At 57.2% G+C, this 27,963-nt stretch overlaps 1 protein-coding gene across 1 annotated transcript; it reads right to left on the reverse strand.

Moving 5' to 3' along the window:
- Positions 1-255: 255 nt before the first annotated feature.
- On the reverse strand, positions 256-26,614 carry TMEM208 (transmembrane protein 208). Its single transcript, XM_040334530.1, has 6 exons — positions 26,451-26,614; positions 21,300-21,395; positions 14,792-14,851; positions 10,142-10,278; positions 1,728-1,812; positions 256-644 (listed from the first exon to the last, which is right to left on the reverse strand). Exons 1-6 carry the CDS (start codon positions 26,454-26,456, stop codon positions 504-506), a joined length of 525 nt encoding a protein of 174 aa, XP_040190464.1. The 5' UTR covers positions 26,457-26,614; the 3' UTR covers positions 256-503.
- Between the last annotated feature and the right edge of the window lie 1,349 nt (positions 26,615-27,963).

Consider the following 27,963-nt stretch of genomic DNA (forward strand, 5'->3'; position numbering starts at 1 on the left):
GGGGGGGGGGGGGGGGGGGTTAGACCCGTCAATTTTTATTTTTTCAGCATCTGTGTCCCATTGGGGAGATTCAACTTCACTTCCTGTCCCACAGCCAAAGAGGAAGTTAGAGGAAATCCCTGCAAATTATTCCATTGGAAGATTTCCTCTAAACAGGACAGATAGAGGAGTTAATTCTCCCTAACTGACCTGCAGAAGGGTTAGTGACGCGATCGATTGAGAAGAATGAGAGCTGGAAGCTTCCAGCATCAGTGATGGTTCCCCGATTTCTGTTCTGATGAGTTTATTGTAAACAGCATATCATTGGCTTATACATAACAATATGGATCACTGTGATCTGCCAATAGAGAAGTCCGATCATTGCACATCGATCACCAGGACTCATCAGATATGAGCCCTGATTATAGAATATTTATAGTCTGTTTCCAGAACAGCTCCAGGTCCCAGATCGGAGGGCAGCAGTCATTCCAAAAATAACATTTATTCAAAAACATTTTTTGGCCTCAGAAACGTTTCATTTGTCGCCTTTCTTGACGTCTCTGGCGTTTCTCATTTTGTTCTTGTGGCGCAGTGGAGGAGTCGTCTGCCGTAAACCAGGGGCCAAGAACATTGACCCAGAGCAGATAGAGAGCCCGTCCAGGAGCCTGGAAGACAGAGGATACAACATTCACATGGATGGAAGAATTTCCCCTTACCTGTGAAGCGTCCTTGTATTCATTACCATAGGGTTACCATCTGGTGACTGGACACCGGCAAAGAAACACCCCCCCCAATCACACAGATTCAGTTTATGTAGAAAGCAATGAACCTCATAGAAAGAGGGGCGGGATCTCTGTTGCGGCGGGATCTCTGATGGGGCGGGATCTCTGATGGGGCGGGATCTCTGATGGGGCGGGATCTCTGATGGGGCGGGATCTCTGTTGGGGCGGGATCTCTGTTGGGGCGGGATCTCAGATGGGGCGGGATCTCAGATGGGGCGGGATCTCAGATGGGGCGGGATCTCAGATGGGGCGGGATCTCTGATGGGGCGGGATCTCTGTTGGGGCGGGATCTCTGATGGGGCGGGATCTCTGTTGGGGCGGGATCTCTGATGGGGCTGGATCTCTGTTGGGGCAGGATCTCTGATGGGGCGGGATCTCTGATGGGGCGGGATCTCTGATGGGGCGGGATCTCTGATGGGGCGGGATCTCTGATGGGGCGGGATCTCTGTTGGGGCGGGATCTCTGATGGGGCGGGATCTCTGATGGGGCGGGATCTCTGATGGGGCGGGATCTCTGATGGGGCGGGATCTCTGTGTCCAGTGATGTAAACCCCATTCATGAAATCTGACCTGGGCCTTTATTCTGTAGTGTTTACCGTCTCCAAAGCCCTAAGACTCCGTTCACATCTAGGCGTCCCGGATCGCCGCAATTCTGCCCGTGATCCTGAATCACAGCAAGACGACCTTGTGATCCCCGTCACTTCCAATGGCATCGCAATTAAGGTGCGATTTTGCCACGATTGGCGCCTGAGGGCATTAGGGTTTTACTGGTGGTGAATTTATTTCTGTCTTAGGGTTACCATTCACCAGCATGAGATTGAAAGCTGTATAAATCTGCCCGTCAGGGTCCATTTACTCGTCTCCAGAACAAAACATCCTTTTCTAGACACAAATCTGAAGCTGGGAGACAATGGAGCAATAATGTCCTCAGAGCGACCTCCAGAAACATCGGGGAGGAAATACTCACCAGCAGCCAGAAGTACCAGACATAGAGAGAGAAGCAGCTCAGAACCTGCACAATGGCCGTCAGCAGCACCACATCCTTCAGGTGTCTGAAAGAAAAACCATCCATCAGTACGGGAGAGGGACCGAGGCAGGAGAAGAGACACAGAGGAGGGGAGAAGAGACGCAGGGGAGGGGAGACGCAGAGGAGGGGAGAAGAGACGCAGGGGAGAAGAGACGCAGGGGAGGGGAGAAGAGATGCAGGGGAGAAGAGACGCAGGGGAGAAGAGATGCAGGGGAGGGGAGAAGAGACGCAGAGGAGGGGGGGGGAGAGACGCAGGGGAGAAGAGACGCAGAGGAGGGGAGAAGAGACGCAGAGGAGGGGAGAAGAGACACAGGGGAAGGAAGAAGAGACACAGGGGAGGAGAGACGCAGAGGAGGGGAGAAGAGACGCAGAGGAGGGGAGAAGAGACGCAGAGGAGGGGAGAAGAGACGCAGGGGAGGGGAGAAGAGACGCAGGGGAGGGAAGAAGAGACGCAGAGGAGGGGGGAGGAGAGACGCAGGGGAGGAGAGAAGAGACGCAGGGGAGGAGAGAAGAGACGCAGAGGAGGGGAGAAGAGATGCAGGGGAGAAGAGACGCAGAGGAGGGGAGAAGAGACACAGAGGAGGGGAGAAGAGACACAGAGGAGGGGAGAAGAGACGCAGAGGAGGGGGGGGGGGGAGAGACGCAGAGGAGGAGAGGAGAGACGCAGGGGAGGGGAGAAGAGACGCAGAGGAGGGGAGAAGAGACGCAGAGGAGGAGAGGAGAGACGCAGAGGAGGAGAGAAGAGACGCAGGGGAGGGGAGAAGAGACGCAGAGGAGGGGAGAAGAGACGCAGAGGAGGGGAGAAGAGACGCAGGGGAGAAGAGACGCAGGGGAGGGGAGAAGAGACGCAGGGGAGGAGAGACGCAGAGGAGGGGAGAAGAGACACAGAGGAGGGGAGAAGAGACACAGAGGAAGGGAGAAGAGACGCAGAGGAGGAGAGAAGAGACGCAGGGGAGGGGAGAAGAGACGCAGAGGAGGGGAGAAGAGACACAGGGGAAGGAAGAAGAGACACAGGGGAGGAGAGACGCAGAGGAGGGGAGAAGAGACGCAGAGGAGGGGAGAAGAGACGCAGAGGAGGGGAGAAGAGACGCAGGGGAGGGGAGAAGAGACGCAGGGGAGGGGAGAAGAGACGCAGAGGAGGGGGGAGGAGAGACGCAGGGGAGGAGAGACGCAGGGGAGGAGAGACGCAGAGGAGGGGAGAAGAGACACAGAGGAGGGGAGAAGAGACACAGAGGAGGGGAGAAGAGACGCAGAGGAGGAGAGAAGAGACGCAGGGGAGGGGAGAAGAGACGCAGAGGAGGGGAGAAGAGACGCAGAGGAGAGGGGGGGGGGGAGAGACGCAGAGGAGGGGAGAAGAGACGCAGAGGAGGAGAGAAGAGATGCAGAGGAGGGGAGAATAGACACAGAGGAGGGGAGAATAGACACAGAGGAGGGGAGAAGAGACGCAGAGGAGGGGAGAAGAGACGCAGAGGAGGGGAGAAGAGACGCAGAGGAGGGGAGAAGAGACGCATGGGAGGGGAGAAGAGACGCAGGGGAGGGGAGAAGAGACGCAGAGGAGGGGAGAAGAGACACAGAGGAGGGGAGAAGAGACGCAGGGGAGGGGAGAAGAGACGCAGGGGAGGGGAGAAGAGACGCATGGGAGGGGAGAAGAGACGCAGGGGAGGGGAGAAGAGACGCAGAGGAGGGGAGAAGAGACACAGAGGAGGGGAGAAGAGACGCAGAGGAGGGGAGAAGAGACGCAGGGGAGGAGAGAAGAGACGCAGGGGAGGAGAGAAGAGACACAGAGGAGTGGAGGAGAGACGCAGAGGAGGGGGGAGGAGAGACGCAGAGGAGGGGAGAAGAGACGCAGAGGAGGGGAGAAGAGACGCAGGGGAGGAGAGAAGAGACGCAGGGGAGGAGAGACGCAGAGGAGGAGAGAAGAGACGCAGGGGAGGAGAGAAGAGACACAGAGGAGGAGAGAAGAGACGCAGAGGAGGGGAGAAGAGACGCAGAGGAGGGAGGAGAGACACAGAGGAGGGAGGAGAGACAAAGAGGATGGAGGAGAGACACAGAGGAGGGAGAAGAGACACAGAGGAGGGAGGAGAGAGACAGAGGAGGGAGGAGAGAGACAGAGGATGGAGGAGAGACACAGAGGATGGAGGAGAGACACAGAGGAGGGAGGAGAGACACAGAGGAGGGAGGAGAGGAGACACAGAGGAGGGAGGAGAGACACAGAGGAGGGAGGAGAGGAGACACAGAGGAGGGAGGAGAGACACAGAGGAGGGAGGAGAGACACAGAGGAGGGAGGAGAGGAGACACAGAGGAGGGAGGAGAGACACAGAGGAGGGAGGAGAGACACAGAGGAGGGAGGAGAGACACAGAGGAGGGAGGAGAGACACAGAGGAGGGAGAAGAGACACAGAGGATGGAGGAGAGACACAGAGGATGGAGGAGAGACACAGAGGAGGGAGGAGAGACACAGAGGAGGGAGGAGAGACACAGAGGAGGGAGGAGAGACACAGAGGAGGGAGGAGAGACACAGAGGAGGGAGGAGAGACACAGGGGAGGGAGGAGAGACACAGAGGAGGGAGGAGAGACACAGAGGATGGAGGAGAGACACAGGGGAGGGAGGAGAGACACAGAGGAGGGAGGAGAGACACAGAGGAGGGAGGAGAGACACAGAGGAGGGAGGAGAGACACAGAGGAGGGAGGAGAGACACAGAGGAGGGAGGAGAGACACAGAGGAGGGAGAAGAGACACAGAGGAGGGAGGAGAGACACAGAGGAGGGAGGAGAGACACAGAGGAGGGAGGAGAGACACAGAGGATGGGAGGAGAGACACAGGGGAGGGAGGAGAGACACAGAGGAGGGAGGAGAGACACAGAGGAGGGAGGAGAGACACAGAGGAGGGAGGAGAGACACAGAGGAGGGAGGAGAGACACAGAGGAGGGAGGAGAGGAGACACAGAGGAGGGAGGAGAGACACAGGGGAGGGAGGAGAGACACAGAGGAGGGAGGAGAGACACAGAGGAGGGAGGAGAGACACAGAGGAGGGAGGAGAGACACAGAGGATGGAAAAGAGACACAGAGGAGGGAGGAGAGACACAGAGGAGGGAGGAGAGGAGACACAGAGGAGGGAGGAGAGGAGACACAGAGGAGGGAGGAGAGGAGACACAGAGGAGGGAGGAGAGACACAGAGGATGGAGGAGAGACACAGAGGATGGAGGAGAGACACAGAGGAGGGAGGAGAGACACAGAGGATGGAGGAGAGACACAGAGGATGGAGGAGAGACACAGAGGATGGAGGAGAGACACAGAGGATGGAGGAGAGACACAGAGGAGGGAGGAGAGACACAGAGGAGGGAGGAGAGACACAGAGAAGGGAGAAGAGACACAGAGAAGGGAGAAGAGACACAGAGGAGGGAGGAGAGACACAGAGGAGGGAGGAGAGGAGACACAGAGGAGGTAGGAGAGGAGACACAGAGGAGGGAGGAGAGACACAGAGGATGGAGGAGAGACACAGAGGATGGAGGAGAGACACAGAGGATGGAGGAGAGACACAGAGGAGGGAGGAGAGACACAGAGGATGGAGGAGAGACACAGAGGATGGAGGAGAGACACAGAGGATGGAGGAGAGACACAGAGGATGGAGGAGAGACACAGAGGATGGAGGAGAGACACAGAGGAGGGAGAGGAGACACAGAGGAGGGAGGAGAGGAGACACAGAGGAGGGAGGAGAGACACAGAGGATGGAGGAGAGACACAGAGGAGGGAGGAGAGACACAGAGGAGGGAGGAGAGACACAGAGGAGGGAGGAGAGACACAGAGGAGGGAGGAGAGACACAGAGAAGGGAGAAGAGACACAGAGGATGGAGGAGAGACACAGAGGATGGAGGAGAGGAGACACAGAGGAGGGAGAGGAGACACAGAGGAGGGAGGAGAGACACAGAGAAGGGAGAAGAGACACAGAGGAGGGAGGAGAGACACAGAGGATGGAGGAGAGAGACAGAGGATGGAGGAGAGAGACAGAGGAGGGAGGAGAGACACAGAGGAGGGAGGAGAGACACATAGGATGGAGGAGAGACACAGAGGATGGAGGAGAGACACAGAGGAGGGAGAAGAGACACAGAGGATGGAGGAGAGACACAGAGGATGGAGGAGAGACACAGAGGATGGAGGAGAGACACAGAGAAGGGAGGAGAGACACAGAGGATGGAGGAGAGACACAGAGGATGGAGGAGAGACACAGAGAAGGGAGGAGAGACACAGAGGAGGGAGGAGAGACACAGAGAAGGGAGAAGAGACACAGAGAAGGGAGAAGAGACACAGAGGAGGGAGGAGAGACACAGAGGAGGGAGGAGAGGAGACACAGAGGAGGGAGGAGAGGAGACACAGAGGAGGGAGGAGAGACACAGAGGATGGAGGAGAGACACAGAGGATGGAGGAGAGACACAGAGGATGGAGGAGAGACACAGAGGAGGGAGGAGAGACACAGAGGATGGAGGAGAGACACAGAGGATGGAGGAGAGACACAGAGAAGGGAGGAGAGACACAGAGGAGGGAGGAGAGACACAGAGGATGGAGGAGAGACACAGAGGATGGAGGAGAGACACAGAGGATGGAGGAGAGACAGAGGATGGAGGAGAGACACAGAGGATGGAGGAGAGACACAGAGGATGGAGGAGAGACACAGAGGATGGAGGAGAGACACAGAGGATGGAGGAGAGACACAGAGGAGGGAGAGGAGACACAGAGGAGGGAGGAGAGGAGACACAGAGGAGGGAGGAGAGACACAGAGGATGGAGGAGAGACACAGAGGAGGGAGGAGAGACACAGAGGAGGGAGGAGAGACACAGAGGAGGGAGGAGAGACACAGAGAAGGGAGAAGAGACACAGAGGATGGAGGAGAGACACAGAGGATGGAGGAGAGGAGACACAGAGGAGGGAGAGGAGACACAGAGGAGGGAGGAGAGACACAGAGAAGGGAGAAGAGACACAGAGGAGGGAGGAGAGACACAGAGGATGGAGGAGAGAGACAGAGGAGGGAGGAGAGACACAGAGGAGGGAGGAGAGACACATAGGATGGAGGAGAGACACAGAGGATGGAGGAGAGACACAGAGGAGGGAGAAGAGACACAGAGGATGGAGGAGAGACACAGAGGATGGAGGAGAGACACAGAGGAGGGAGGAGAGACACAGAGAAGGGAGAAGAGACACAGAGGAGGGAGGAGAGACACAGAGGATGGAGGAGAGAGACAGAGGAGGGAGGAGAGACACAGAGGAGGGAGGAGAGACACATAGGATGGAGGAGAGACACAGAGGATGGAGGAGAGACACAGAGGAGGGAGAAGAGACACAGAGGATGGAGGAGAGACACAGAGGATGGAGGAGAGACACAGAGGAGGGAGGAGAGACACAGAGGAGGGAGGAGAGACACAGAGGATGGAGGAGAGACACAGAGGATGGAGGAGAGACACAGAGGATGGAGGAGGAGAGACACAGAGGATGGAGGAGGAGAGACACAGAGGAGGGAGGAGGAGAGACACAGAGGAGGGAGGAGAGACACATAGGATGGAGGAGAGACACAGAGGATGGAGGAGAGACACAGAGGAGGGAGGAGAGACACAGAGGATGGAGGAGAGACACAGAGGATGGAGGAGAGACACAGAGGATGGAGGAGAGACACAGAGGAGGGAGGAGAGACACAGAGGATGGAGGAGAGACACAGAGGAGGGAGGAGAGACACAGAGGAGGGAGGAGAGACACAGAGGAGGGAGGAGAGACACAGAGGATGGAGGAGAGACACAGAGGAGGGAGGAGAGGAGACACAGAGGAGGGAGGAGAGACACAGAGGATGGAGGAGAGACACAGAGGAGGGAGGAGAGACACAGAGGATGGAGGAGAGACACAGAGGAGGGAGGAGAGACACAGAGGATGGAGGAGGAGAGACACAGAGGATGGAGGAGAGACACAGAGGAGGGAGGAGAGACACAGAGGATGGAGGAGAGACACAGAGGATGGAGGAGAGACACAGGGGAGGGAGGAGAGACACAGAGGAGGGGAGGAGAGACACAGAGAAGGGAGAAGAGACACAGAGGAGGGAGGAGAGACACAGGGGAGGGAGGAGAGACACAGAGGAGGGGAGGAGAGACACAGAGGAGGGAGGAGAGACACAGAGGAGGGGAGGAGAGACACAGAGGAGGGAGGAGAGACACAGAGGAGGGGAGAAGAGACACAGAGGATGGAGGAGAGACACAGAGGAGGGAGGAGAGACACAGAGGATGGAGGAGAGACACAGAGGATGGAGGAGAGACACAGAGGATGGAGGAGAGACACAGAGGAGGGAGGAGAGAGACACAGAGGAGGGGAGGAGAGACACAGAGGAGGGGAGGAGAGACACAGAGGAGGGAGGAGAGACACAGAGGAGGGGAGGAGAGACACAGAGGAGGGAGGAGAGACACAGAGGAGGGGAGGAGAGACACAGAGGAGGGGAGGAGAGACACAGAGGAGGGAGGAGAGAGACAGAGGATGGAGGAGAGACACAGAGGAGGGAGAGGAGACACAGAGGAGGGAGGAGAGACACAGAGGAGGGAGGAGAGACACAGAGGAGGGGAGGAGAGACACAGAGGAGGGAGGAGAGACACAGAGGAGGGAGAGGAGACACAGAGGAGGGAGGAGAGACACAGAGGAGGGAGGAGAGACACAGAGGAGGGAGAGGAGACACAGAGGAGGGAGGAGAGACACAGAGGAGGGGAGGAGAGACACAGAGGAGGGAGGAGAGACACAGAGGAGGGAGGAGAGACACAGAGGAGGGAGGAGAGACACAGAGGAGGGAGGAGAGACACAGAGGAGGGAGGAGAGACACAGAGGAGGGAGGAGAGACAAGTCACAGAAAGGCAAATGTCAGAATATAAAAAGCAGGAAATGTATGGATTAGCGGTATTGATGATGTCATAGTATGAAACACAAGTGGCAGATTCTGCGCTCGGCTCCAGAGGATCGTCGTGCTCACATTTTCCATCTGCGGCAATTATCAGTGTGGAAGGCATCCTGCATTAGATGACCGGAGGACTCCACCGTAACAAAAGAGTTGTTGGAGACTGGGGACATGCCGCAGGAGACCGTCGGGGACATGCCGCAGGAGAGCGTCGGGGACATGACGCAGGAGAGCGTCGGGGACATGCCGCAGGAGACCGTCGGGGACATGCCGCAGGAAACCATCGGGGACATGCCGCAGGAGACCGCCGGGGACATGCCGCAGGAGACCGTCGGGGACATGCCGCAGGAAACCATCGGGGACATGCCGCAGGAGACCGCCGGGGACATGCCGCAGGAGACCGTCGGGGACATGCCGCAGGAGACCGTCGGGGACATGCCGCAGGAGACCGTCGGGGACAATGCCGCAGGAGACCGTCGGGGACAATGCCGCAGGAGACCGCCGGGGACATGCCGCACGAGACCGTCGGGGACATGCCGCACGAGACCGTCGGGGACATGCCGCACGAGACCGTCGGGGACATGCCGCAGGAAACCGCCGGGGACATGCCGCAGGAGACCGCCGGGGACATGCCGCAGGAGAGCGTCGGGGACATGCCGCAGGAGAGCGTCGGGGACATGCCGCAGGAGAGCGTCGGGGACATGCCGTAGGAGAGCGTCGGGGACATGCCGCAGGAGAGCGTCGGGGACAATGCCGCAAGAGAGCGTCGGGGACATGCCGCAGGAGAGCGTCGGGGACAATGCCGCAGGAGAGCGTCGGGGGACAATGCCGCAGGAGAGCGTCGGGGGACAATGCCGCAGGAGAGCGTCGGGGACAATGCCGCAGGAGACCGTCGGGGACAATGCCGCAGGAGAGTGTCGGGGGCATGCTGCAGTAGACCGCCGGGGACAATGCCGCAGGAGAGTGTCGGGGACATGCAGCAGGAGAGCGTCGGGGACATGCCGCAGGAGAGCGTCGGGGACATGCCGCAGGAGAGCGTCGGGGACACGCCGCAGGAGACCGTCGGGGACATGACGCAGGAGACCGTCGGGGACATGCCGCAGGAGAGCGTCGGGGACATGCCGCAGGAGACCGTCGGGGACATGACGCAGGAGAGCGTCGGGGACATGTTTGTACATTTGTGGTCACATCAGAAAACAGCCGCGGAGAAGAAATACAAACCTTATTTTTCCTTTCAGCAAAATCCATTATAAAAGATAAAAGGAGAGAAGAGAAGATTTTCCTTCCATGGCTTCGGAAAGCAGCAAAGAAACATAAAAGAGAGTCTGCAGAGATCTCAGGGGCCACACAGTGACCAGCTCGGGGCCACAGGAGCCCATCAGGGGTCTATGCTATGAATATCTAATTGATGATAATTATCGGCGGGAGGAAAGTTACTCACTCAGCCATTCCTTGCTCCATATTCAGGTCAATTCCCCCGTCCAGCAAACTTCCATCTTCTGAGAAGGACGCATGCGCCATCCCCCGCATGGAGCGATACGCCGCGCCGTACACCGCGACACTGAACACCAGAGAGGTCTGCATGGGGAGAGAGAGGGAGGGAGGGGGTTACCCTGTGTGCCCGGACCTTACATACCAGAGAGATCACATCCGACCCTGTGTGACCCCCCCCCCAGACCTGACATACCAGAGTGATCACATCCGACCCTGTGTGACCCCCCCCCAGACCTGACATACCAGAGATCCCCCCCCCCAGACCTTACATACCAGAGTGATCACATCCGACCCTGTGTGACCCCCCCCCCAGACCTGACATACCAGAAATCCCCCACCCCCCTCCGAGACCTGACATACCAGAGTGATCACATCCGACCCTGTGTGACCCCCCCCCAGACCTGACATACCAGAGTGATCACATCCGACCCTGTGTGACCCCCCCCCCCCAGACCTGACATACCAGAGAGATCACATCCGACCCTGTGTGACCCCCCCCAGACCTGACATACCAGAGAGATCACATCCGACCCTGTGTGACCCCCCCCAGACCTTACATACCAAAGAGATCCCCCCCCAGACCTGACATACCAGAGAGATCACATCCGACCCTGTGTGACCCCCCCCCAGACCTGACATACCAGAGAGATCACATCCGACCCTGTGTGACCCCCCCCCCCCCAGACCTGACATACCAGAGAGATCCCCCACCAGACCTGACATACCAAAGAGATCCCCCCCCCCCAGACCTGACATACCAGAGTGATCACATCCGACCCCCCCCAGACCTTACATACCAGAGTGATCACATCCGACCCTGTGTGCCCCCCCCCCCAGACCTGACATACCAGAGAGATCACATCCGACCCTGTGTGACCCCCCCCCAGACCTGACATACCAGAGAGATCCCCCCCCAGACCTGACATACCAGAGAGATCCCCCACCAGACCTGACATACCAAAGAGATCCCCCCCCCCCCCAGACCTGACATACCAGAGTGATCACATCCGACCCCCCCCAGACCTTACATACCAGAGTGATCACATCCGACCCTGTGTGCCCCCCCCCCAGACCTGACATACCAGAGAGATCACATCCGACCCTGTGTGACCCCCCCCCCCAGACCTGACATACCAGAGAGATCCCCTCCCAGACCTGACATACCAGAGAGATCCCCCACCAGACCTGACATACCAAAGAGATCCCCCCCCCCAGACCTGACATACCAGAGTGATCCCCCCCCAGACCTGACATACCAGAGTGATCACATCCGACCCTGTGTGACCCCTCCCCCCCAGACCTGACATACCAGAGTGATCACATCCGACCCTGTGTGCCCCCCCCCCCCCCAGACCTGACATACCAGAGATCCCCCCCCCCCGAGACCTTACATACCAGAGTGATCACATCCGACCCTGTGTGACCCCCCCCCCCCAGACCTGACATACCAGAGTGATCACATCCGACCCTGTGTGCCCCCCCCCCCCAGACCTGACATACCAGAGTGATCACATCCGACCCTGTGTGACCCCCCCCAGACCTGACATACCAGAGTGATCACATCCGACCCTGTGTGACCCCCCCCCCCCGCACCTGACATACCAGAGAGATCACATCCGACCCTGTGTGACCCCCCCCCCAGACCTGACATACCAGAGAGATCACATCCGACCCTGTGTGACCCCCCCCCCCCCCAGACCTGACATACCAGAGAGATCCCCCACCAGACCTGACATACCAAAGAGATCCCCCCCCCCAGACCTGACATACCAAAGAGATCCCCCCCCAGACCTGACATACCAGAGTGATTACATCAGACCCTGTGACCCCCCCCCCCCAGACCTGACATACCAAAGAGATCCCCCCCCAGACCTGACATACCAGAGAGATCCCCCACCAGACCTGACATACCAAAGAGCCCCCCCCCCCCAGACCTGACATACCAGAGAGATCACATCTGACCCTGTGTGACCCCCCCCCCAGACCTGACATACCAGAGAGATCACATCCGACCCTGTGACCCCCCCCCCCCAGACCTGACATACCAAAGAGATCCCCCCCCAGACCTGACATACCAGAGTGATCACATCCGACCCTGTGTGCCCCCCCCCCCAGACCTGACATACCAGAGTGATCACATCAGACCCTGTGACCCCCCCCCCCCCAGACCTGACATACCAGAGAGATCACATCCGACCCTGTGTGACCCCCCCCCCCCCAGACCTGACATACCAGAGAGATCACATCCGACCCTGTGTGACCCCCCCCCCCAGACCTGACATACCAGAGTGATCACATCCGACCCTGTGTGCCCCCCCCCCCCAGACCTGACATACCAAAGAGATCCCCCCCCAGACCTGACATACCAGAGAGATCACATCCGACCCTGTGTGACCCCCCCCCCCCCCAGACCTGACATACCAGAGAGATCACATCCGACCCTGTGTGACCCCCCCCCCACACCTGACATACCAGAGAGATCACATCCGACCCTGTGTGACCCCCCCCCCCCAGACCTGACATACCAGAGAGATCACATCCGACCCTGTGTGACCCCCCCCCCCCAGACCTGACATACCAGAGAGATCCCCCCCCAGACCTGACATACCAGAGTGATCACATCCGACCCCCCCCAGACCTTACATACCAGAGTGATCACATCCGACCCTGTGTGACCCCCCCCAGACCTGACATACCAGAGAGATCACATCCGACCCTGTGTGACCCCCCCCCCCAGACCTGACATACCAGAGAGATCCCCTCCCAGACCTGACATACCAGAGAGATCCCCCACCAGACCTGACATACCAAAGAGATCCCCCCCCCCCAGACCTGACATACCAGAGTGATCACATCCGACCCCCCCCAGACCTGACATACCAGAGTGATCACATCCGACCCTGTGTGACCCCCCCCCCCCCCAGACCTGACATACCAAAGAGATCACATCCGACCCTGTGTGACCCCCCCCCCCCCCAGACCTGACATACCAGAGATCCCCCCCCCCCGAGACCTTACATACCAGAGTGATCACATCCGACCCTGTGTGACCCCCCCCCCCAGACCTGACATACCAGAGTGATCACATCCGACCCTGTGTGCCCCCCCCCCCCAGACCTGACATACCAGAGTGATCACATCCGACCCTGTGTGACCCCCCCCAGACCTGACATACCAGAGTGATCACATCCGACCCTGTGTGACCCCCCCCCCCCACACCTGACATACCAGAGAGATCACATCCGACCCTGTGTGCCCCCCCCCCCCAGACCTGACATACCAGAGAGATCACATCCGACCCTGTGTGACCCCCCCCCCCCCAGACCTGACATACCAGAGAGATCCCCCCCAGACCTGACATACCAAAGAGATCCCCCCCCCCAGACCTGACATACCAAAGAGATCCCCCCCCAGACCTGACATACCAGAGTGATTACATCAGACCCTGTGACCCCCCCCCCCAGACCTGACATACCAAAGAGCTCCCCCCCCAGACCTGACATACCAGAGAGACCCCCCACCAGACCTGACATACCAAAGAGATCCCCCCCCCCAGACCTGACATACCAGAGAGATCACATCTGACCCTGTGTGACCCCCCCCCCAGACCTGACATACCAGAGAGATCACATCCGACCCTGTGACCCCCCCCCCCCAGACCTGACATACCAAAGAGATCCCCCCCCAGACCTGACATACCAGAGTGATCACATCCGACCCTGTGTGACCCCCCCCAGACCTGACATACCAGAGAGATCACATCCGACCCTGTGTGACCCCCCCCCCCCCAGACCTGACATACCAGAGAGATCACATCCGACCCTGTGTGACCCCCCCCCCAGACCTGACATACCAGAGTGATCACATCCGACCCTGTGACCCCCCCCCCCCCCAGACCTGACATACCAAAGAGATCCCCCCCCAGACCTGACATACCAGAGAGATCACATCCGACCCTGTGTGACCCCCCCCCCACACCTGACATACCAGAGAGATCACATCCGACCCTGTGTGACCCCCCCCCAGACCTGACATACCAGAGAGATCACATCCGACCCTGTGTGACCCCCCCCCCAGACCTGACATACCAGAGAGATCACATCCGACCCTGTGTGACCCCCCCCAGACCTGACATACCAGAGAGATCCCCCCCAGACCTGACATACCAGAGTGATCACATCCGACCCTGTGACCCCCCCCCCCCCAGACCTGACATACCAAAGAGACCCCCCCCCAGACCTGACATACCAGAGAGATCACATCCGACCCTGTGTGACCCCCCCCCCCAGACCTGACATACCAGAGAGATCACATCCGACCCTGTGTGACCCCCCCCCCACACCTGACATACCAGAGAGATCACATCCGACCCTGTGTGACCCCCCCCCCAGACCTGACATACCAGAGAGATCACATCCGACCCTGTGTGACCCCCCCCCCCCCAGACCTGACATACCAGAGAGATCACATCCGACCCTGTGTGACCCCCCCCCCACACCTGACATACCAGAGAGATCACATCCGACCCTGTGTGACCCCCCCCCCACACCTGACATACCAGAGAGATCACATCCGACCCTGTGTGATTATTACTCACCCAGCTCCAGAAGGTGGATGACGTGTAGAAGAACCCCAGACTGACGGCTCCATACAAAACCTGCGTGTGATACCAGAGCGTCTTACAATCCAATCATAAAAGACGTTACAACCACTATAAACCCCTCCCCCAAACACCATTCACTACATACGAGGCACAGAAAACATACATGAAATCAGAGAGCACACTAAACGCCACACACACGACACGTCACAGGACACGTCACATCATACACGTCACAGGACACGTCACAGGACACGTCACAGGACACGTCACAGGACACGTCACAGGACACATCACATCATACATGTCACAGGACACATCACAGGACACGTCACATCATACACGTCACAGGACACGTCACAGGACACATCACATCATACATGTCACAGGACACATCACAGGACACGTCACATCATACACGTCACAGGACACGTCACAGGACACGTCACATCAAACACGTCACAGGACACATCACAGGACACGTCACATCATACATGTCACAGGACACATCACAGGACACGTCACATCATACACGTCACAGGACACGTCACAGGACACGTCACATCATACACGTCACAGGACACGTCACAGGACACGTCACAGGACACGTCACAGGACACGTCACAGGACACGTCACAGGACACGTCACAAAACACGTCACATCATACACGTCACAGGACACGTCACATCATACACGTCACAGGACACGTCACAGGACACGTCACAGGACACGTCACAGGACACGTCACAGGACACGTCACAAAACACGTCACATCATACACGTCACAGGACACATCACAGGACACGTCACATCATACATGTCACAGGACACATCACAGGACACGTCACATCATACACGTCACAGGACACGTCACAGGACACGTCACATCATACACGTCACAGGACACGTCACAGGACACGTCACAGGACACGTCACATCATACACGTCACAGGACACGTCACAGGACACGTCACAGGACACGTCACATCATACACGTCACAGGACACGTCACATCATACATGTCACAGGACACGTCACATCATACACGTCACAGGACACGTCACATCATACACGTCACAGGACACGTCACAGGACACGTCACATCATACACGTCACAGGACACGTCACAGGACACGTCACATCATACACGTCACAGGACACGTCACATCATACACGTCACAGGACACGTCACATCATACATGTCACAGGACACGTCACATCATACATGTCACAGGACACGTCACAGGACACGTCACATCATACACGTCACAGGACACGTCACATCATACATGTCACAGGACACGTCACAGGACACGTCACAGGACACGTCACAGGACACGTCACATCATACACGTCACAGGACACGTCACATCATACACGTCACAGGACACGTCACAGGACACGTCACATCATACACGTCACAGGACACGTCACATCATACACGTCACAGGACACGTCACAGGACACGTCACATCATACACGTCACAGGACACGTCACATCATACACGTCACAGGACACGTCACAGGACACGTCACATCATACACGTCACAGGACACGTCACATCATACACGTCACAGGACACGTCACATCATACATGTCACAGGACACGTCACATCATACACGTCACAGGACACGTCACAGGACACGTCACATCATACACGTCACAGGACACGTCACATCATACACGTCACAGGACACGTCACATCATACACGTCACAGGACACGTCACATCATACACGTCACAGGACACGTCACAGGACACGTCACATCATACACGTCACAGGACACGTCACAGGACACGTCACATCATACACGTCACAGGACACGTCACATCATACACGTCACAGGACACGTCACATCATACACGTCACAGGACACGTCACAGGACACGTCACATCATACACGTCACAGGACACGTCACATCATACACGTCACAGGACACGTCACAGGACACGTCACATCATACACGTCACAGCACACGTCACATCATACACGTCACAGGACACGTCACATCATACACGTCACAGGACACGTCACAGGACACGTCACATCATACACGTCACAGGACACGTCACATCATACACGTCACAGGACACGTCACATCATACAAGTCACAGGACACGTCACAGGACATGTCACATCATACATGTCACAGGACACGTCACATCATACACGTCACAGGACACGTCACAGGACACGTCACATCATACACGTCACAGGACACGTCACATCATACACGTCACAGGACACGTCACATCATACACGTCACAGGACACGTCACAGGACACGTCACATCATACACGTCACAGGACACGTCACATCATACACGTCACAGGACACGTCACATCATACACGTCACAGGACACGTCACATCATACACGTCACAGGACACGTCACATCATACACGTCACAGGACACGTCACATCATACACGTCACAGGACACGTCACAGGACACGTCACATCATACACGTCACAGGACACGTCACATCATACACGTCACAGGACACGTCACAGGACACGTCACATCATACACGTCACAGGACATGTCACATCATACACGTCGCAGGACACGTCACAGGACACGTCATACACGTCACAGGACACGTCATACACGTCACAGGACACGTCACATCATACACGTCACAGGACACGTCACAGGACACATCATACACGTCACAGGACACGTCACACACGTCACAGGACACATCATACACGTCACAGGACACGTCATACACGTCACAGGACACATCATACACGTCACAGGACACATCATACACGTCACAGGACACATCATACACGTCACAGGACACGTCATACACGTCACAGGACACATCATACACGTCACAGGACACGTCACACACGTCACAGGACACGTCACACACGTCACAGGACACGTCACACACGTCACAGGACACGTCACACACGTCACAGGACACGTCATACACGTCACAGGACATGTCATACACGTCACAGGACACGTCACACACGTCACAGGACACGTCACAGGACACGTCATACACGTCACAGGACACGTCATACACGTCACAGGACACGTCATACACGTCACAGGACATGTCATACACGTCACAGGACACGTCACAGGACACGTCATACACGTCACAGGACATGTCACAGGACACGTCACACACGTCACAGGACACGTCACAGGACACGTCACACACGTCACAGGACACGTCACAGGACACGTCATACACGTCACAGGACATGTCACAGGACACGTCACACACGTCACAGGACACGTCATACACGTCACAGGACATGTCACAGGACACGTCACAAAACATGTCACACACGTCACAGGACACGTCACAGGACACGTCATACACGTCACAGGACACGTCACAAAACATGTCACACACGTCACAGGACACGTCACAGGACACGTCACAGGACACGTCACACACGTCACAGGACACGTCACACACGTCACAGGACACGTCACAGGACACGTCATACACGTCACAGGACACGTCACACACGTCACAGGACACGTCACACACGTCACAGGACACGTCACACACGTCACAGGACACGTCACACACGTCACAGGAGACGTCACAGGACACGTCATACACGTCACAGGACACGTCACAGGACACGTCACATCATACACGTCACAGGACACGTCACAGGACACGTCACAGGACACGTCACAGAACACGTCATACACGTCAAAGGACACGTCACAGGACATGTCACACACGTCACAGGACACGTCATACACGTCACAGAACACGTCATATACGCCACAGGACACGTCATACACGTCACAGGACACGTCACAGAACACATCATACACGTCACAGGACACGTCACAGAACACATCATACACGTCACAGGACACGTCACAGAACACATCATACACGTCACAGGACACGTCACAGAACACATCATACACGTCACAGGACACGTCACAGAACACATCATACACGTCACAGGACACGTCACAGAACACATCATACACGTCACAGGACATGTCACAGAACACATCATACACGTCACAGGACATGTCACAGAACACGTCATACACGTCACAGGACACGTCATACACGTCACAGGACACGTCATACACGTCACAGGACACGTCACAGGACACGTCATACACGTCACAGGACACGTCATACACGTCACAGGACACGTCACAGAACACATCACACATGTCACAGGACATGTCACAGAACACGTCATACACGTCACAGGACACGTCACAGAACACATCATACACGTCACAGGACACGTCACAGAACACATCATACACGTCACAGGACACGTCACAGAACACATCATACACGTCACAGGACATGTCACAGAACACGTCATACATGTCACAGGACACGTCATACACGTCACAGGACATGTCACAGGACACGTCACAAAACATGTCACACACGTCACAGGACACGTCACAGGACACGTCATACACGTCACAGGACATGTCACAGGACACGTCACAAAACATGTCACACACGTCACAGGACACGTCACAGGACACGTCACACACGTCACAGGACACGTCACACACGTCACAGGACACGTCACAGGACACGTCATACACGTCACAGGACACGTCACACACGTCACAGGACACGTCACACACGTCACAGGACACGTCACACACGTCACAGGACACGTCACACACGTCACAGGAGACGTCACAGGACACGTCATACACGTCACAGGACACGTCACAGGACACGTCACATCATACACGTCACAGGACACGTCACAGGACACGTCACAGGACACGTCACAGAACACGTCATACACGTCACAGGACACGTCACAGGACATGTCACACACGTCACAGGACACGTCATACACGTCACAGAACACGTCATATACGCCACAGGACACGTCATACACGTCACAGGACACGTCACAGAACACATCATACACGTCACAGGACACGTCACAGAACACATCATACACGTCACAGGACACGTCACAGAACACATCATACACGTCACAGGACACGTCACAGAACACATCATACACGTCACAGGACACGTCACAGAACACATCATACACGTCACAGGACACGTCACAGAACACATCATACACGTCACAGGACATGTCACAGAACACATCATACACGTCACAGGACATGTCACAGAACACGTCATACACGTCACAGGACACGTCATACACGTCACAGGACACGTCATACACGTCACAGGACACGTCACAGGACACGTCATACACGTCACAGGACACGTCATACACGTCACAGGACACGTCACAGAACACATCACACATGTCACAGGACATGTCACAGAACACGTCATACACGTCACAGGACACGTCACAGAACACATCATACACGTCACAGGACACGTCACAGAACACATCATACACGTCACAGGACACGTCACAGAACACATCATACACGTCACAGGACATGTCACAGAACACGTCATACATGTCACAGGACACGTCATACACGTCACAGGACACGTCATACACGTCACAGGACACGTCATACACGTCACAGGACACGTCACAGGACACGTCATACACGTCACAGGACACGTCATACACGTCACAGGACACGTCACAGAACACATCACACATGTCACAGGACATGTCACAGAACACGTCATACACGTCACAGGACACGTCATACACGTCACAGAACATGTCATACACGTCACAGGACACGTCACAGAACACGTCATACACGTCACAGGACACGTCATACACGTCACAGAACATGTCATACACGTCACAGGACACGTCACAGGACACGTCATACACGTCACAGGACACGTCACAGGACACGTCACACACGTCACAGGACACGTCATACACGTCACAGGACACGTCACAGGACACGTCACACACGTCACAGGACACGTCACAGGACACGTCACAGGACACGTCACAGGACACGTCATACACGTCACAGGACATGTCACAGGACATGTCACACACGTCACAGGACACGTCACAGGACACGTCATACACGTCACAGGACATGTCACAGGACACGTCACAAAACATGTCACACACGTCACAGGACACGTCACAGGACACGTCACAGGACACGTCATACACGTCACAGGACATGTCACAGGACACGTCACAAAACATGTCACACACGTCACAGGACACGTCACAGGACACGTCACAGGACACGTCACACACGTCACAGGACACGTCACACACGTCATAGGACACGTCACAGGACACGTCATACACGTCACAGGACACGTCACACACGTCACAGGACACGTCACACACGTCACAGGACACGTCACACACGTCACAGGACACGTCACAGGACACGTCATACACGTCACAGGACACGTCACAAAACATGTCACACACGTCACAGGACACGTCACAGGACACGTCACAGGACACGTCACAGGACACATCATATCAAAGAAAGGTTTCTGGCTCCATCTTATCTCATCCTATCAGAGACCCAACATAAAATGCTGAGAGAAGATTGGAGGGTGTGGGGCCCCAGAACACTCACAGTGGCCCCCAGAATGATTCGCAGATAAAAGCTCAGCGTCTCCTTGTTCTCCTCATAGATCTGCTTCTTCCCCTTCGTGCCGACTTTTCCTTTAGGCTGAAAAGAGAACCGACAGCGACATGTTTCAGGTTCTGGAATCTGCCATGTGACGGGAAAACAGCAAAACCATCCGCCAATCAATCTGCGCCAAATTCCACCCGACCCCTCCCCAATCCACACCTCCTAATCCCCACACCTCCCCATATCACCTGACCTCTCCCCACCCCCAATCCACACCTCCCCATATCACCTGACCCCCTGCCCAAACCACACCTCCTAATCCCCAAACCACACCTCCCCATATCACCTGACCTCTCCCCACCCCCACCACACCACACCTCCCCATATCACCTGACCCCTCCCCATATCACCTGACCCCTCCCCACCCCCAAACCACACCACACCTCCCCATATCACCTGACCCCTCCCCAAACCACACCTCCTAATCCCCACACCACACCTCCCCATATCACCTGACCCCCTCCCCAAACCACACCTCCTAATCCCCACACCACACCTCCCCATATCACCTGACCCCTCCCCACCCCCAATCCACACCTCCTAATCCCCAAACCACACCTCCTCATATCACCTGACCCCTCCCCATATCACCTGACCCCTCCCCACCCCCAAACCACACCACACCTCCCCATATCACCTGACCCCTCCCCAAACCACACCTCCTAATCCCCACACCACACCTCCCCATATCACCTGACCCCCCCCCCCAAACCACACCTCCTAATCCCCACACCACACCTCCCCATATCACCTGACCCCTCCCCACCCCCAATCCACACCTCCTAATCCCCAAACCACACCTCCTCATATCACCTGACCCCTCCCCAAACCACACCTCCTAATCCCCAAACCACACCTCCCCATATCACCTGACCCCCTCCCCAAACCACACCTCCTAATCCCCACACCACACCACACCTCCCCATATCACCTGACCCCCCCCCAAACCACACCTCCTAATCCCCACACCACACCTCCCCATATCACCTGACCCCTCCCCACCCCCCCCATATCACCTGACCCCCTCCCCACCCCCAAACCACACCTCCTAATCCCCAAACCACACCTCCTAATCCCCAAACCACACCTCCCCATATCACCTGACCCATCCCCACCCCACCCCTCCCCAAGTCACACCCCCCCCATATCACCTGACCCTTCCACACCCCAAATCTACACCTTCTGACCCCTTCCCATATCACCTGACCCCTCCCCACCCCCCAATCCACACCTCCCCATATCACCTGACCTCTCCCCACCCCTCCCCAAGTCACACCCCCCCATATCACCTGACCCTTCCACACCCCAAATCTACACCTTCTGACCCCTCCCCATATCACCTGACTCCTCCCCACCCCCAAACCACACCTCCCCATATCACCTGACCCCTCCCCACCCCCAAACCACACCACCCCATATCACCTGACCCCTCCCCACCCCCAAACCACACCTCCCCATATCACATGACCCATCCCCAATCCACACCTCCCCATATCACCTGACCCATCCCCACCCCCAATCCAGACCTCCCCATGTCACCTGACCCCTCCCCACCCCCAATCCACACCACACCACACCTCCCCATATCACCTGACCCCTCCCCACCCCTCCCCATATCACCTGACACCTCCCCACCCCCAATCCACACCACACCACACCTCCCCATATCACCTGACCCCTCCCCACCCCTCTCCATATCACCTGACCCCTCCCCACCCCCAATCCACACCTCCCCATATCACCTGACCCCTCCCCACCCCCAAACCACACCTCCCCATATCACCTGACCCCTCCCCATATCACCTGACACCTCCCCACCCCCAATCCACACCACACCACACCTCCCCATATCACCTGACCCCTCCCCACACCTCCCCATATCACCTGACCCCTCCCCACACCTCTCCATATCACCTGACCCCTCCCCACCCCCAATCCACACCTCCCCATATCACCTGACCCCTCCCCACCCCCAAACCACACCTCCCCATATCACCTGACCCCTCCCCATATCACCTGACCTCTCCCCACCCCTCCCCAAGTCACACCCCCCCATATCACCTGACCCTTCCACACCCCAAATCTACACCTTCTGACCCCTCCCCATATCACCTGACCCCTCCCCACCCCCAATCCACACCTCCCCATATCACCTGACCCCTCCCCATATCACCTGACCTCTCCCCACCCCTCCCCAAGTCACACCCCCCCATATCACCTGACCCTTCCACACCCCAAATCTACACCTTCTGACCCCTCCCCATATCACCTGACTCCTCCCCACCCCCAAACCACACCTCCCCATATCACCTGACCCCTCCCCACCCCCAAACCACACCACCCCATATCACCTGACCCCTCCCCACCCCCAAACCACACCTCCCCATATCACATGACCCATCCCCAATCCACACCTCCCCATATCACCTGACCCATACCCACCCCCAATCCAGACCTCCCCATGTCACCTGACCCCTCCCCACCCCCAATCCACGCCACACCACACCTCCCCATATCACCTGACCCCTCCCCATATCACCTGACACCTCCCCACCCCCAATCCACACCACACCACACCTCCCCATATCACCTGACCCCTCCCCACCCCCAATCCACACCTCCCCATATCACCTGACCCCTCCCCACCCCCAAACCACACCTCCTCATATCACCTGACCCCTCCCCATATCACCTGACCTCTCCCCACCCCACCTGACCCCTCCCCAAGTCACACCTCCCCATATCACCTGACCCTTCCACACCCCAAATCTACACCTTCTGACCCCTCCCCATATCACCTGACCCCTCCCCACCCCCAATCCACACCTCCCCATATCACCTGACCTCTCCCCACCCCACCTGACCCCTCCCCAAGTCACACCCCCCCCATATCACCTGACCCTTCCACACCCCAAATCTACACCTTCTGACCCCTCCCCATATCACCTGACTCCTCCCCACCCCCAAACCACACCTCCCCATATCACCTGACCCATCCCCACCCCACACCTCCCCATATCACCTGACTCCTCCCCACCCCCAATCCACACCTCCCCATGTCACCTGACCCCTCCCCACCCCCAAACCACACCTCCCCATATCACCTGAACCCTCCCCACCCCCAAACCACACCTCCCCATATCACCTGACCCCTCCCCAAGCCACACCTCCCCATATCACCTGACCCCTCCCCACCCCCAAACCACCCCTCCCCATATCACCTGACCTCTCCCCACCCCCTCAAATCACATGATCCCTCTCCATATCACCAGTAAGGAGGAGTGGATAGTAAGGAGGAGGGGACAATGGATAGTAAGGAGGAGGGGTCAGTGGATAGAAAGGAGGAGGGGTCAGTAAGGAGGAGGGGTCAGTGGATAGTAAGGAGGAGGGGTCAGTAAGGAGGAGGGGTCAGTGGATAGTAAGGAGGAGGGGTCAGTGGATAGTAAGGAGGAGGGGTCAGTGGATAGTAAAGAGGAGGGGTCAGTGGATAGTAAAGAGGAGGGGTCAGTGGATAGTAAAGAGGAGGGGTCAGTGGATAGTAAAGAGGAGGGGTCAGTGGATAGTAAAGAGGAGGGGTCAGTGGATAGTAAAGAGGAGGGGTCAGTGGATAGAAAGGAGGAGGGGTCAGTGGATAGTAAGGAGGAGGGGTCAGTAAGGAGGAGGAGTCAGTGGGTAATAAGGAGGAGGGGTCAGTGGATAGTAAGGAGGAGGGGTCAGTGGATAGTAAGGAGGAGGGGTCAGTGGATAGTAAGGAGGAGGGGTCAGTGGATAGTAAGGAGGAGGGGTCAGTGGATAGTAAGGAGGAGGGGTCAGTGGATAGAAAGGAAGAGGGGTCAGTGGATAGTAAAGAGGAGGGGTCAGTGGATAGTAAAGAGGAGGGGTCAGTGGATAGAAAGGAGGAGGGGTCAGTGGGTAGTAAGGAGGAGGGGTCAGTGGATAGTAAGGAGGAGGGGTCAGTGGATAGTAAGGAGGAGGGGTCAGTGGATAGTAAGGAGGAGGGGTCAGTAAGGAGGAGGGGTCAGTGGATAGTAAGGAGGAGGGGTCAGTGGATAGAAAGGAGGAGGGGTCAGTGGATAGAAAGGAGGAGGGGTCAGTGGATAGAAAGGAGGAGGGGTCAGTGGATAGAAAGGAGGAGGGGTCAGTGGATAGAAAGGAGGAGGGGTCAGTGGATAGAAAGGAGGAGGGGTCAGTGGATAGTAAGGAGGAGGGGTCAGTAAGGAGGAGGGGTCAGTGGATAGTAAGGAGGAGGGGTCAGTGGATAGAAAGGAGGAGGGGTCAGTGGATAGAAAGGAGGAGGGGTCAGTGGATAGAAAGGAGGAGGGGTCAGTGGATAGAAAGGAGGAGGGGTCAGTGGGTAGTAAGGAGGAGGGGTCAGTGGATAGTAAAGAGGAGGGGTCAGTGGATAGAAAGGAGGAGGGGTCAGTGGGTAGTAAGGAGGAGGGGTCAGTGGATAGTAAGGAGGAGGGGTCAGTGGATAGTAAGGAGGAGGGGTCAGTAAGGAGGAGGGGTCAGTGGATAGTAAGGAGGAGGGGTCAGTGGATAGAAAGGAGGAGGGGTCAGTGGATAGAAAGGAGGAGGGGTCAGTGGATAGAAAGGAGGAGGGGTCAGTGGATAGAAAGGAGGAGGGGTCAGTGGATAGTAAGGAGGAGGGGTCAGTGGATAGTAAGGAGGAGGGGTCAGTAAGGAGGAGGGGTCAGTGGATAGTAAGGAGGAGGGGTCAGTAAGGAGGAGGGGTCAGTGGATAGTAAGGAGGAGGGGTCAGTAAGGAGGAGGGGTCAGTGGGTAGTAAGGAGGAGGGGTCAGTATGGAGGAGGGGTCAGTGGGTAGTAAGGAGGAGGGGTCAGTATGGAGGAGGGGTCAGTGGGTAGTAAGGAGGAGGGGTCAGTAAGGAGGAGGGGTCAGTAAGGAGGAGGGGTCAGTGGATAGTAAGGAGGAGGGGTCAGTGGATAGTAAGGAGGAGGGGTCAGTAAGGAGGAGGGGTCAGTAAGGAGCAGCAGTTAGTAAGGTTGGGGCTCAGACTGCCCGGAGTAAAGATGGCGCCATGGATTCCCCCTTTGCTATCTCCTCAGTGTCAGTCCCCGTTCATCTCACCGCCATTGCCGCAGCTCATGTCCAGCTCAGCACACTGGGTACTTCCGGCGCACATTCAGGACGTCATCGGCTGGCACGGTGTGGGGGCAGTAGGGACGATCACTTCCGCCCTGGTTTCGGTGACGTAATTCCGGCTGACTGTACATATTCTTGGCATAAGGACAACATAAGCTCCGCCCAAAAGGAGAAACTTCTCACCCGAGCTTCCACAGCTCCGCCCTACCTAATGGCGGGGGATTGAGGTGGGCGCATGCGTGGATTTCCTGCCTTCGCGCTCCTTCTGGGCATGCGTGAGTTCAGTACTGTCACGTGTCAGTACCTGTGTACACTACAGGCAGACCATTCAAATCCCCGCGAATCACTGAGAGGAGAGACCCGCCCCCAACGTGACCGACCCCGACAGAAAAATACACGGCACAGGTCATTGAGAGGACAACGGATCTGTGATGTCACCGGAACACACCCACTTCCCGTGGCCCCCGCTGTCAGGAACACACCCACTTCCCGTGGGCCCCCGCTGTCAGGAACACACCCACTTCCCGTGGCCCTGGCTGTCAGGAACACACCCACTTCCTGTGGGCCCCCGCTGTCAGGAACACACCCACTTCCCGTGGGCCCCACTGTCAGGAACACACCCACTTCCCGTGGGCCCCGCTGTCAGGAACACACCCACTTCCCGTGGGCCCCGCTGTCAGGAACACACCCACTCCCTGTGGGCCCCCGCTGTCAGGAACACACCCACTTCCTGTGGGCCCCCGCTGTCAGGAACACACCCACTTCCTGTGGGCCCCTGCTGTCAGGAACACACCCACTTCCTGTGGGCCCCCGCTGTCAGGAACACACCCACTTCCTGTGGGCCCCCGCTGTCAGGAACACACCCACTTCCCGTGGGCCCCCGCTGTCAGGAACACACCCACTTCCTGTGGGCCCCACTGTCAGGAACACACCCACTTCCCGTGGGCCCCGCTGTCAGGAACACACCCACTTCCCGTGGCCCCCGCTGTCAGGAACACACCCACTTCCCGTGGGCCCCCGCTGTCAGGAACACACCCACTTCCCGTGGCCCTGGCTGTCAGGAACACACCCACTTCCTGTGGGCCCCCGCTGTCAGGAACACACCCACTTCCCGTGGGCCCCGCTGTCAGGAACACACCCACTTCCCGTGGGCCCCGCTGTCAGGAACACACCCACTCCCTGTGGGCCCGGCTGTCAGGAACACACCCACTTCCCGTGGGCCCCACTGTCAGGAACACACCCACTTCCCGTGGGCCCCGCTGTCAGGAACACACCCACTTCCCGTGGGCCCCACTGTCAGGAACACACCCACTTCCCGTGGGCCCCGCTGTCAGGAACACACCCACTTCCCGTGGGCCCCGCTGTCAGGAACACACCCACTCCCTGTGGGCCCCCGCTGTCAGGAACACACCCACTTCCTGTGGGCCCCCGCTGTCAGGAACACACCCACTTCCTGTGGGCCCCTGCTGTCAGGAACACACCCACTTCCTGTGGGCCC

This window comes from Rana temporaria (genome assembly GCF_905171775.1).
Source record: "Rana temporaria chromosome 13 unlocalized genomic scaffold, aRanTem1.1 scaffold_420_arrow_ctg1, whole genome shotgun sequence".
NCBI classification, from domain to species: Eukaryota; Metazoa; Chordata; class Amphibia; order Anura; family Ranidae; genus Rana; species Rana temporaria.